At 47.4% G+C, this 12,404-nt stretch overlaps 1 protein-coding gene across 1 annotated transcript in view; it reads right to left on the bottom strand.

The window, feature by feature from the left end:
* GSC (goosecoid homeobox) overlaps positions 1-12,404 on the bottom strand; it is a 77,608-nt gene that overhangs the window by 2,183 nt on the left and 63,021 nt on the right. The window contains exon 2 of the mRNA XM_011951593.1: positions 1,101-1,239. Coding sequence (XP_011806983.1) covers positions 1,101-1,239 — 139 coding nt within the window. The remainder of the gene's footprint in view (positions 1-1,100; positions 1,240-12,404) is intronic.

Raw genomic sequence — 12,404 nt, 5'->3', positions numbered from 1 at the left:
GAGGGGGTTACAAGGCCTGAAAAGAGATTGTGGATTGCGAATTAATGAAATTAACCTAATCTTTTCCATTCGGCAGCCGGGCAGAGGGGCCGGCCGAGCTGGGCGGGCGGCCTAATTGCCTTGGTTAATCTCATTAATTCCATTGTGCCGCCGCAAGTAACAACTCCCTCGCCCGACCTCTCCACCCCCACCCTTTTTTCTCAGATTGGGTCCTATTATTGGGTGCGATTTCCTCTGCCTGTAGCTCGAACTCATTGTGGACGATTTTACTTTGGGGCTACTTTTTTTCCCCTTTTGGAATTGGTTGTTTTAGAAAATGTGAGGGGCTGCATCCCGTCTCAAGCAGGATTGAAAATTCCACCACTCCTCCGCGCCCCCATGTACTCACCGCCTAATTTCACCTCTTTTTGAAATCTTGAGTTTCTCTGCCAAATGAAACTTGTTAACAGCCCCAAAAACCTTTTGGTTTTGTAAAAACCAAATTTTGTAAAGGCAAAAGACGACTAAAGGAGGGGTGCATCGTGCTTCTTAGAAAGAATTTTTTTTTTTCAGCCACTCTGGGTCTGAAAACTACCGTGGCAGTCCCTAGGTCCTACACAGCGAAGACCAGATTCAGCCGCTCTTTAAAATTCGCCACCAAGAGTTGCAGTCTGAAACGGTGCTTCCAGCTGCTCCCAGCGTGGGTGTCGGTAGTTTTTGTGCTTTTAAAAAATTATTTTTGGGAATGCGGTGTCTTCTCTCCCAAACTATTATTATTATTATTATTATTATTGGTTTTCAATCCAGATGGGGTCTTTGGGACTTCCCTATCTTCTTCCCTAATAATTGGGTCGCATTTTTCCTTACGACCTGCTGGTTCCCGGATAGGGACAGGCTCCCTACCCGCTGCCTGCCCTTCTGCCTGGCAGGCCCTGACTGGACTCCCTGGGCCCCAGTGACCTGGACGATGGCCGGCTCTCATAGCGGCAGGCGGCCGCGGTGATTTGCGGGATTCTCAGCATGGCACGGCCAGCCTGCCCGAGCCACGGGAGGCGCAGCCTGCCCACCACTCACTGCAAGCAGGCGGCCAAGCGCCCTTCGAGAAGGTAGGCGACCGGTACGCGCGGAACAAAAGCAGTCCCCCAGATCCTGTGGACCGGATGCAAGCCCCCGGCTTGCAACTCAGGGCACTCCAGGGGAAGGGGCAGTACCCGACCAAGGCGATACGGCCGACAGCCGGAGATGGAGACCTCGCGTTTCCTGAAGGAAGGCCACCTTTAACTCACACCTATTTTTCGCGATTTGTGTCTGTCTAATTAACCAAGGGATCCCTCAGGGTTGTCTAAAGTCGCCGCAGTAAGGCTAAGTAAGTGGACTGCCCACTCCCCGGCGCAGGGGCAAAGGGGAAAGGCCACTTGTCAATTGCTGTTCGGGTTTCAAAGAGCCATTGCACGGAGGTTTAGTTCTGTCCGAGGGCACTACTCTGGCGGCGCGCAGAAGCGGCCCAGTGGAGCCAGGCGGCGGTGCTTCTCCTCCTAGGCCTCCCAGCGTGGACCTCTGTGTCCTCACACCCACCAGCTTGTGGCCTGAGAGTTGCTCCTTCCAGTGTTGCGCAAACTAGAGGTGGTTGTAAGTGGGGATTAGGACACGACAGAGATGGGTCTCAATTTGGAGAAGCAATTAGATTTTTTTTTTCTTTTTTAACAATAAAAACAAGGAGGGAGTGTGACCCTCCGCTTAGAGAGGTCAGGTCTAGGGTAAGAAGTGAGGCACCTTCCATCTCCCACTGACTAGGATGAAGGCTTTTTTGTTGTTCCGTTCTGAGAGACTTAAATCACCATGCTCCAGGGCAGATATTCCCCCACCAATCTTTCCCAGGTTTAAATCTACAGGGCAGTTGATGGAAGACAACTAGAGGCTGCAACTTCAGCCTGCGTTTGTGTTGGAGGCTGGGTGTGCGCTGCGGTGCGGGTGAGTGGATCTTTTAAGACCTTTGTCTGAGCCGGGCAGAGGCACAAGTGCCACCGGACGCTTAGGACAGATCCCTCGTCCTGTTCTTGCAAAGATGCCAAATCAGGATAGAGTCAAGATTTCAACCTCAGATTTGAAAAAGAAGGGTCTCCAGGTTTTTAAAAGTGTCGGACAAGCACCTCCACACACCCCTCCGTCTCCCCTTCCACCTGGTATGTTGTTCTTTCTAATAACCAGGTTTAGCAAACTCCTATACTGCGCCTGTGCTTTCCTGCAGCCCTCTGCTGTACCAGCGGAGCCCCGTACAGCATCTGAGCGTCAGAGTTCTAGACCTAACCTTGCCACCTTGCAAATTATCCCTTCTCTGGAGGCCTCAGGATTTTAGTTGATCAAACCAACACCAACATTCATTGAGTCCCTTTGCAACCCTAACATTTAATGAGACTTGGTAATTGTCATCCGTTCGTCAAGGAGGTTGGGGATGAACTTGGGGGCATTTTCTTGTTTATTTTTCATTGAGACAAAGGAGTGTGCTGTCCCCATCCCCGCCCCCAGACAAGGACAGGGTTCCTACATCAGCTGGGTCTAAAATAAGGAAAAGCCAGTGCTTTCGCGTAGGGGACTTTCCGGGAAGGGGGTCACAGGAACCCCAAGGCCACACAGCTCCAGACACTCTGCCGGAGATCTGGGGGAGCTCACCCCTGCGCGGCGGGACCTCCCCCACCGGGTTGCTCCTTCAATCTGCAGCCGCGGGGAGGCAGGCCCCGGGAAAGGCAGTCCGGGCTCGGTGCTCGCGCTGCGCCTTGGCGGGCGGAAACCCACAAGTGTCCTCAACGTGCTAAACAAACCATCAGGGCTCCGCGTCGCCTGGCGCAATTGGAATAACAAATGCGACGCCCGCAAATTGTCCGCCTCGTGTTGCTAAGCGATTGTTTGTCGGCCCCGCACGCACGGCTCAGCATGGGAGGACAGCGAGCGTCCAGAGGCAGCCGGCGAGCGCTTAGGTCGGAAATGCAGTAAACATGACGCTGATTTTCCCTATTATCACCCAAACACGATTTCACACAAAGCAATCACCACGCAGAAGTCTATGAAAATGTGTTTGTTGAGGAGTCACTCACCCCAGTAATAGTCCTCATTTTTAAGATATTAAAGACTAGATCAGCGGATTCCACATGCATAAGGTCTATTTGCCGTTCGGCATCTGTCACGGCGCTTTTGCGCTGCGGTCATCACTAAATTGATTCATAGAGTGTAGATTCAATTGCTTCTCTGATTTAAAACAGTGCCCAAGTTTGGAGTGTGCGTGTGGGTATCTTCTCCCACCCCAAGATATTTTTGTCATGGAGAAAACTGTCGCCCCACTAACCTTACACCCCATCCCGCATAACTGTAAAAAATAATGCATCTTCGACCCCAACTTCTTACGGTTCGTTTCAGGAACTTTCTTAATTCTCTCCGTCTCCTGCCCGGCCACAGAGCAGAGTTCACAATCGGATGCGTTTAAGTAGGATTTTTCGTGTCATGTGCAAAAAGGCGGTGTGTCCTTTTCAAAGGTACGGAGCCCTCCTCGGAGGGCGCATTAGCGAGGTCAAGGAATTAGGGGCAATGCGCGGAGCCCCCTGCAGCCCGTGTGCTGCGCCAAGACCCCAGCCGTCCTCACTGAGCAGAATGGTTATGTTGTTTGTATTGGGACTTCTAAAAAATCCAGTCTCAAAGCTAAGTGCTCAAAGCCCGTTCCACGGCCCTGCTGCTTTCTGGAGGACATCTCCGGTAGCCCCAGGTGATTTGCAGTGTGAGGTTGGGTGGGTGGAGTAGAGCCAGAGGCGCAAATGCCTCCAGGCTAAGGGGCAGAGCGCACTAGAGCTGGGTCTCCTGCTTTCGGAGTGGCGGGCATAAGGGAGCTTTCTAGCTGATTTTTTGCTAGAAGTTTTGCAACGCTCCAAATAAAAGCACCCGAGCCCTTAAGGAAGAAATAATCAAGGTGTTAGGAAAGCTCAACAGAAGAAAAGAGAAGAGAAGAGAAGAGGGGCTGTCGAAAAATGACGTGTTCCCAAGACCTTAGAAAAAAATCATAATAATAAATAGCTTGGACTTTCCCGGGTTGCAGAAATCCGATTTCAGCTGGGCTATTTACCAAAGTTTGTTTCAAAATGACTGCACCTTTGCTTTTGCAAGTCACAGAATGCAAATGACGATAATTTGTTCTCAGAAGAAGTTTCTCTTGAAATGATTAGCGAAGTCAGTCATTTGAAAATTAGAACGAAGCCCTTCGCTAACTGATATCTGCTTCTAAAGTTTTCATTCATGTAAACCTCATTAATGAAGATCTTTTATTTAAACGTCAAGGGGATTTGAAATTTAGAGTAAATTATGAAGCTTGTATGTCTAGCCAAGTCATGGGTCAAATGCATTTGTGAAAAACTGCTAAAGAGCATATGGTTTTGAATTTTTCTACAATGACTAGTGTTTAAATAAATTGCTTGTACTGCTTAACTTCATGTGTAATTTTGACAGAAATTGGCCTATAGCCTTTTGATATGTAAACATTTCAGCCTTTTATGCGGTATAAAAAAGACACTTGCTTTTTAGGATCAGTCCAGGCAGTCACCCTGTAATTCAGAAAGCTGGTACCTACCATTACATTCTTGCTAGATTTCAACTTTCAAGTGGCAGCCTCGGGGGAGAAAAAAGAAAAGAAAGAAAGAGGATATTTCAAAAGCAATGTCCATTTGGGATTAAAAGCTACAAATGAGGTGAGAACGTGCCACTTACTATCTGAAATAAATGGATAAACCATAGTTATTAAAGAACATTTCTGTCAGTTTTCTTTAAGCCAGCCCGTCTGAGGGGACACTTAAGCAGGGCTGGGGACTGACTAACATGCCATTAAATGCTTGTCTTAGGGCCGAGCTAATCAGTCCAACACACAAATAGGTGTTAAAAATCTAGGTATCATTTCAGGATGTTACCAGGGAAATCGCTCTGTGTCACAGAACCCATTAAGATGCAAAAATCATCCAGGGCACAGAATGGCTGGACACAAATGGCTCATCTGAGCCACGCACGCACGGGGGTTTGTCTCCGTGGGAACTGCAAAGTCCCTGCAGGGCACAGTTCAGAGCCCTCCCTGGGCTGCCAGGGTTTTTGAAACACATATATATCTGCATAAACCCATTTGTTGCTAATATATCCGTCTCCCATAAATAAGCCAAGGAATGTGGATTGGACTGCTTCAAAGGACCCCATAAGGTTGCCCTCCCAAGTGCGAGACCAGGCCACACGTTGATTTCCTGCGTACTCTGGTGGGGCGGGCACTGCTCCTTCCCATCTGCTCTCACAGTCTTGCCGTATTTATCCTATGTGTCAGTTTTGTCATATACAGACTTTCTGAGAGATGCCGCCCCTTTTGTGAAGTTTTGAAGGAACTGGGGAGAAAGAATGCTCACTTGACAAGGAAGACCAGTTCCTTTGTAAACAGTTGAGCCGCCTGAGCAAATTGAGATCCTCTTAATTAAAAAGATAATTCTGGGGCGAAATCTAATTAAGAAGAAAAGACACACTGAGAAAGACAGAAGGAGGTGTTTTGTTTACATTTCTTAGGCATTCCAGCCTATCATATTGGTCAGCAATCTGGGAAGGAAAGGACACATTTGATGACGTAAGAAAAGCAGGAGGCTTTTTTTTCCCTAAGCTTCTGCACTCCAGTCTAGCCTTTCAGTACATTTTGAAATGAATAAGGGTACAATTTTTTTTTTCCGATTAGCTGTAGTTTTAAAGTTCCTGAAAAAACAATTGATTTGCTAATAAAATAGTTCCGTAGCTTCAGCTGCTTAACTTTGGGAGATGTAGCCCCCAAAAGTGTTTGTGATCAAAATTAGCTGGGCAAGATATATTTTGGGGGGTAAAAGAAGGGCACTTAATACTTAAGAGATAAGTTGGGAGACTGAGGGTTTTTAGGTTTGTTTTTTAAGGAAGGAACATCATAAAATGAAACTGAATATTCTGGGAATCTCACCATGCCTGGATGACAGTGTTACACATCTAGAAGGGTAAGTATCTGTGGACTGAGTGTAATAAGGAGCTTTGTCAGCGTGTTCATCTTTTTCAACAAGACTGGATGAAATGGCCATTTGCTGGTACATCATCTCCAGATCTGGAAGTGAACTTTATGTCAGGCAGCATTGTTGATACTCTTTTTTTTTTTTTTTTTTTTTTTTGAGACAGAGTTTCACTCTTGTTGCCCAGGCTGGAGTGCAATGGTGTGATCTCCGTTCACTGCAACCTCCGCCTCCTGGGTTCAAGCAATTCTCCTGCCTCAGCCTCCCCAGTAGCTAGGATTACAGGCTTGTGCCACCACGCCCAGCTAATTTTTGTATTTTTAGTAGAGATGGGGTTTCACCATGTTGGTCAGGCTGGTCTCGAACTCCTGACCTCAGATGATCCACCCGCTTCAGCCTCCCAAAGTGCTGGGTTTACAGGTGTGAGCCACCGCACCCAAACTTGTTGATACTCTGTAAGCACCGAAATGAGGAAACTAACAATAGATGTGTCTTGTCCTTCAAAGTAGTGGTTTTGAAGTGTTCTGACCTCCTAGAAGGTCACTTCCTTGGGCCCATTAATTTTTGTTTACCTTTTAAAGAAGCAGCCATACTCCTTTGCCCACTGCTTATGTGCAGAAACCAGAAGCAGGAGGAGTTAGGCAGAGAAAGAGAAAATTGGTGTTGGTGGGGGTTGGGGGAGCCACTTTCAGAGGTCACAGGTCATGTTACCTGCTCAGTCCCACCCTCCATAGAATCTGACCCTCTGACTCAATGATAGCATAGTCTGACCAGCAGCTTCGGAGACAGAGCCCCTACCAGGCTGTTTGGATAATCAGGCCAGTTCTTCCCTGCTTATTCCTGATGGGAAAGAGGAGGAAAATTCTCAGAAACAACCTCAACTTTCAATTTGTTTGATTTGTGTTGAGGCTTTCATTGTGTTTTCTTAGCCAAGGCATCAAGAATGTTGTAATATACCCTTTTCCGCACACACTCATAAACACACACACACACTGCACTGCCCTCAACCCCTTCCTCCTTTGTTTTGCACAATTGGCTCAGTCGATACCAGCTTCCTTCTCACCTCCTTTCTGGAGTGTGTGTGTGTGTGCGCGCGCGTGTGTGTTTTTCTTGTTTGGGGCATATAACCACAGCCAGGGACAAAAAACTAAATGATTCCTGATCCACGCTGTGGATTTGGTTTCACTCAGCAGTAAAATTCTTTCTGCAGACCAGGAGTTCTTGGGTTTAAAAATCACAAGGGTCCATCTCCCATGTCATTGGGTTATTTGTAATTTATACATTAGGGGAGAAAGTAGTCTGTTCATAGTAATGATAGCTTGGGGAATTCAGTATATGAGCCAAACAGGGGACAACTGAACTAAAAAAGAACCTCTCTTGTCTATGTGATACCTCACAGGTTTTTTTTCTTAAAAAAAAAAAAAAGTAGGTCCCTAAAGAACATTTTCCTCCCTCCTCTTGGGGTTTGTAGATATACTTATTTCCAGCTCTGCCTGGTAGGTCAGTACAGTATTTGCAAGCAAATGGTGACGTCAGGACATGTTCATGCCCCACTAATGATAATACTTTCTCTGAAACTCTAGAATTCTGAAATTATTTGTATCTTAAAGTGTCTCCAGTTGACTCTGAGATGGGAACATAAGTTTTTGATAATGTTATCCACATTCTGATTTAAGTTGTGGCCATTCTTTTTTTTTTTTTCCACAACCCTCAGAAAGTAGCTTTCCAAGTTAAACTGGACTAGGGTAATCAAGTGAATGTTTGACTTGAAATAATTTTTAAAATAACTTGTTAACCATTCAAGTCTTTTCATAAAGGAGAGCAGGGGCTGAGTGAGTTGCTTTTCAAAGCTCTCTCCTTGGCAGAGGTATTCTGGCACTTCTGATGAAATGTGGATATTGAATATGTGTGGCAAATGCATACCACTCCATATTTCAGGGAAATTCCTTACTGAATATGTTTTGCTTACAAAGCTGGAGTCACTGGGAAATCTTGCTCCTTGGATCTCTGTTGGTACTGACCTGGGTCTGCCAACCCTAGTAACAAATTGCCTTTTTATGCAGGGTGTGGTGGCTCATGCCTGCAATCCCAGCACTTTGGGAGGCAGAGGCAGAGGCAGAGGCGGGTGGATCACCTGAGGTCAGGAGTTTGGGACCATCCTGGACAACATGGTGAAACTCCATCTCTACTAAAAATACAAAAATTAGCTGGGTGTGGTGGCAGGTGCCTGTAGTCCCAGCTACTGGAGAGGCTGAGGCAGGAAAATCACTTGAACCCGGGAGGTGGAGGCTGAATTGAGCCAAGATCACGCCACTGCACTCCAACCTGGGTGACAAGAGCAAAACTCTGTCTCAAAAAAAAAAAAAACCCCACAAATTGCCTTTTAATGGGTTCATGTTCTAAATGAAATCAAATATCTGCATGCTAAAGTGTAAAGCAGAAGGAACTAGCATGGGGGCACTCCGCCAGTCTAGTTGTTCTAGAAAATAGAGCAAATGGACTTGGCGTAAAACCGCGAAGGCCTAACCCAGAAGTGAGGGAGAAGGAAAGGATCATCTTCACATGCTCTGTGAATGGTCACTATGCTTCTGGGGGGTGTGCCCTGTTGCTGTCACCTGTTACAGGTGAGGACATCAAGGCCAGGCAGGGGTTGTTACCTGCCCAGGTCTCTCAACTGAGGCCTGGATGTGAACTCAGGTCTGTTCATCTTCAAAAGCCACCCTTTTACATTCTACCATACCAATTACTGTAAAATAAGTGAAATGACTCAAGCTGGAAAGCAAGACCTTTTGTTCCCTGGCACCAAATGACCTTTTCTGCCCTCCCTCCCACCACCTTCCTTGGGACACTGGCCACTTGGGGAGCTTCTCCTGCTCCATCCTGCTCACTCTTGGCTGGCACTGACCTCTCCTGCTCCATTACCTTTCTCTGCTGGCTGTGCATATCCAGACCTGGCTTCCCCATCCAGCCATGTGGACGTGGCCTCTCCCACTCTGAAGACCTGGAGATAATTGTTGGGACCTGTGCTCCAGAACAAGTCTGCTTGGAGTCAGAGGTGTCTGACCTGGGACCACACAAGTATGCCCAAATCAGCACCTGACTCAGCTCCTTGTCTCCCACCAGCTGACCACAGGCCTCAGCCCAGTGAGTGTGCTAACTAACTCTTTGTTTAAGGGAACAATACATTGTCACCCTGCCTCTTGCCTCCCACCCCCATCTCTTCGCTTCAAGAGCTCCCCAAGTTCCAGGCCAGAGACCATTAGCAGGAGATTGTTAATTAAACACAGTGGGTACTCTCCTGAAATAGATAAAGGAGGAGTTGGGGAGCTCTGTCAGCTCCATCTGTCAGCCCAGGCAGCTCCCCCAGAAGCTCACATTAGGCAGCCAGTGTGAGCACAGGAGTGGGTCAGCCTGCAGGGAACACCTGTGTCTCTTCAGTCACACCTGTGTACACAGGCAGGCCGACTGTCACCTTTGAACCTGAGCACTGTCACATCCCAACGGACTGTCCCTTAGTCCTCTGGGTGGGTCTTGAGGGAAGAAAGTTTGAGAACTGAGTCACTATTGGAGCTGTCATTGGAGTCTTCCTTTTCTCATCTGTGAAATGGGAGAGTAATCAGGAAACAAACTTCATGTTCTCTCTTGGCTCAGACACCTGCCACTCATCAGCATTTAATTGGAGTGTCCCATTTCCCAGGAGAGTAGTCTGAGGGGCAGAAAGTGTCAGTCACTTGGACCAAGGCCCTGGACACAACTGATTTCTCACTGTGCTTTTCTTTTGGCCTTGACTAGTTGAAAAAGTCTTTTTTTTTTTTTTTTTTTGATAGAGTTTCGCTCTTGTCACCCAGGCCGGAGTGCAATGGTGCGATCTTGGCTCACTGCAACCTGCACCTTCTGGGTTCAAGTGATTCTCCTGCCTCAGCCTCCCAAGTAGCTGGGATTACAAGTGTATGCCATCACACCTGGGTAATTTTGTATTTTTAGTAGAGACAGGTTTCCCATGTTGGCCAGGCTGGTCTCGAACTCGTGACCTCAGGTGATCTGCCCACCTCGGCCTCCCGAAGTGGTGGGATTACAGGTGTGAGCCATCGCACCTGGTCAAAAAGTCTGAAGCAGTGGCATGTATTGTTAGCAGGCCCTCCTCCACCTTTTGGGCATGTTTTGAGATCCTGGTTACCATCTCTGCCCCTACATGGAGACAAAGCCAGTCAAAGAAAGATCATTGCTTGGCTCAGCCAGAAGAACGATCCCAGAGGTGGAGCTGGCAGCTTATCTAGTAAGAGCATCATGTCCAGTGCTGGCAGAGCTCAGCCACCTCTGATTCCAAAGCTTCCAGTGCCCAGGCAGCAGCTCAGGAGAGGAGCCTGTGCTGTTTCCCTGTGGGTGGTGTGTTGGCTAAAATCCAGGCTCTGTTGCTAGACCGACTTCTCCCTCTGATGCTTTGGAGGAGTCTGAGCTGGAGCCAGCCTCAGCCTCAGGCTTCTTCTCTGTAAAATCAGAGGCATGACCCTCTTCTCAAGGCAGCGAGAGCTCCCTGAGCTGGGCGTGAAGGGTGCACAGTAAGCACTCCTCAAAGGCCTACAGCAATTGTTACGGGTGTGAAATCCATGGCAAGTTAAGGGACTTTTTTTCTTTATTAAGGCGCCCAGCTCTCCCACACAAACAGTTGAAGGAAGTTATTCATCAAGAGACTGTAAAGACTGGCTATCTGGAGCCACTTAGAGATAGAGGCCAGAGCCTACTATCTGCATAACAAAAGGCTCAAATCCCATCCTAGGGAATTTCCGAAGAAAATGGTGCTTCACTTTGGAATCTCATTTGATTCTCAGATTACAGCAATAGGGGCTGGCTGGCAGGAACTAGGAAGTCTTACTGATGGGGAAACCAAGGCCCAGAGAAGCCCAGTGACACGCTTCAGATGTCAGAGCTGGACCACGCATGGTGGTTTACGCTTATAATCCCAGCACTTTGGGAGTCTGAGGTAGGGGGATCACTTGAGGCCAGGAGTTTGAGACCAGCCTGGGGAGACCCTGTCTCTATTAAAATACAAAAATTAGTCGGGCATGGTGACGCGCGCCTCTAATCCCAGCCTCTCAGGAGGCTGAGGCACAAGAATCACTTGAACCTGGGTGGTAGAGGTTGGGGTGGGCTGAGATTGTGCCACTGTTCTCCAGCCTGGGAGTCAGAGTGAGACCTTTTCTAAAGAAACAAAACAAAACAAAAACAAAAACAGACGTCAGAGCTGCAAGTGTCTTGTCACTTCCATTTGTTGCTAGGCCTCCAGGTAGCCCTGGGGCGCATGGCCCCCAGAACCCCTTCAATGCAGCCTGATCTGCCTCTGCACAGGCCTTTGCTCCTTCAAAAAGCAATCCACTCCAATTCCACCTTGGTAAGAACCAATGTAGTTTTCACTGTGAAGAGTCTAGAAGCTGAGAGTCCCTGTGCTGGGAGGGTGGGGTCCTCCCAAGGCAGAGGTCAGTCCTTAACCTATCTCTCTCCCTTCCCAGAAAGCCTGCAGTGAAGGGGCAGATAGCAGATGGGACTTCAATTGTAACTCCACGCCCTCCCTCCCCTACTCCCTATCACCCACTGATGACCCGTTTGGGTGCGGTATATGTTATTCATAGATTAATCCACTAAGGGTTAAGACTTAAGACCTCCTAAGTAAATCTGAGCTGGAAACTCTCCTACTCTTGACATATGTAATGTCTGTGGGAGGACATTCATGCAACATGGTTTGAAATTTTGAAACACAATTGAAGCTGGGCTAGGTGGTGTGTGTCTCTAGTCTCAACTACTTGGGAGGCTGAGGTGGGAGGATGGTTTGAGCCCAGAAGTTCAAAGCTGCAGTGAGCTATGGTTGTACCATCACACTCTAGCCTGGGCAACAGAAAGAGAATCCATCACGTAACTGAATAAATAAATATTTTTTTTAAAATCCAAACAACCTAAATGTTCACCAGTAGGGTACTAATTAAATAAGCCTGGGACACTCTTGTAGTGAATAAGCACACAGCCATTGAAGATAATAAGGCAATCTTTTCTTTTCCGGCTGTGTTCTTTTCCGAAAGTCCATCTTACATGAACTGATGTGGAAAGATCTCCAAGACATGTGGCTGAGTGACAAAGAAAAGTTACAGAACTCCAGCATAGTGTGATTACGTGTTCGCATGTGTGTCTGTGTGCGTGGGGTGTTTGTGTGTTTATATATATTCACATATATATGACATACAGGTTCATAAATATAAATACGAAAGGCAGTTAGAACAATGTCTGGCACGTAGTAAGTGTTGTATCATGTTTGAGAAATAAATATAAAAGCAAGAGGAAAAGGTCTGGAAGAATATATCTAGAACTGGCCAGGCGCAGGAGGCGGAGCTTGCAGTGAGTGGA

This window comes from Colobus angolensis, unplaced genomic scaffold, assembly GCF_000951035.1.
Source record: "Colobus angolensis palliatus isolate OR3802 unplaced genomic scaffold, Cang.pa_1.0 Scaffold32, whole genome shotgun sequence".
Taxonomy (NCBI): Eukaryota; Metazoa; Chordata; class Mammalia; order Primates; family Cercopithecidae; genus Colobus; species Colobus angolensis.
Note: the sequence above shows the minus strand (reverse complement) of the source record. Positions and strands in the feature narration are given on the sequence as shown.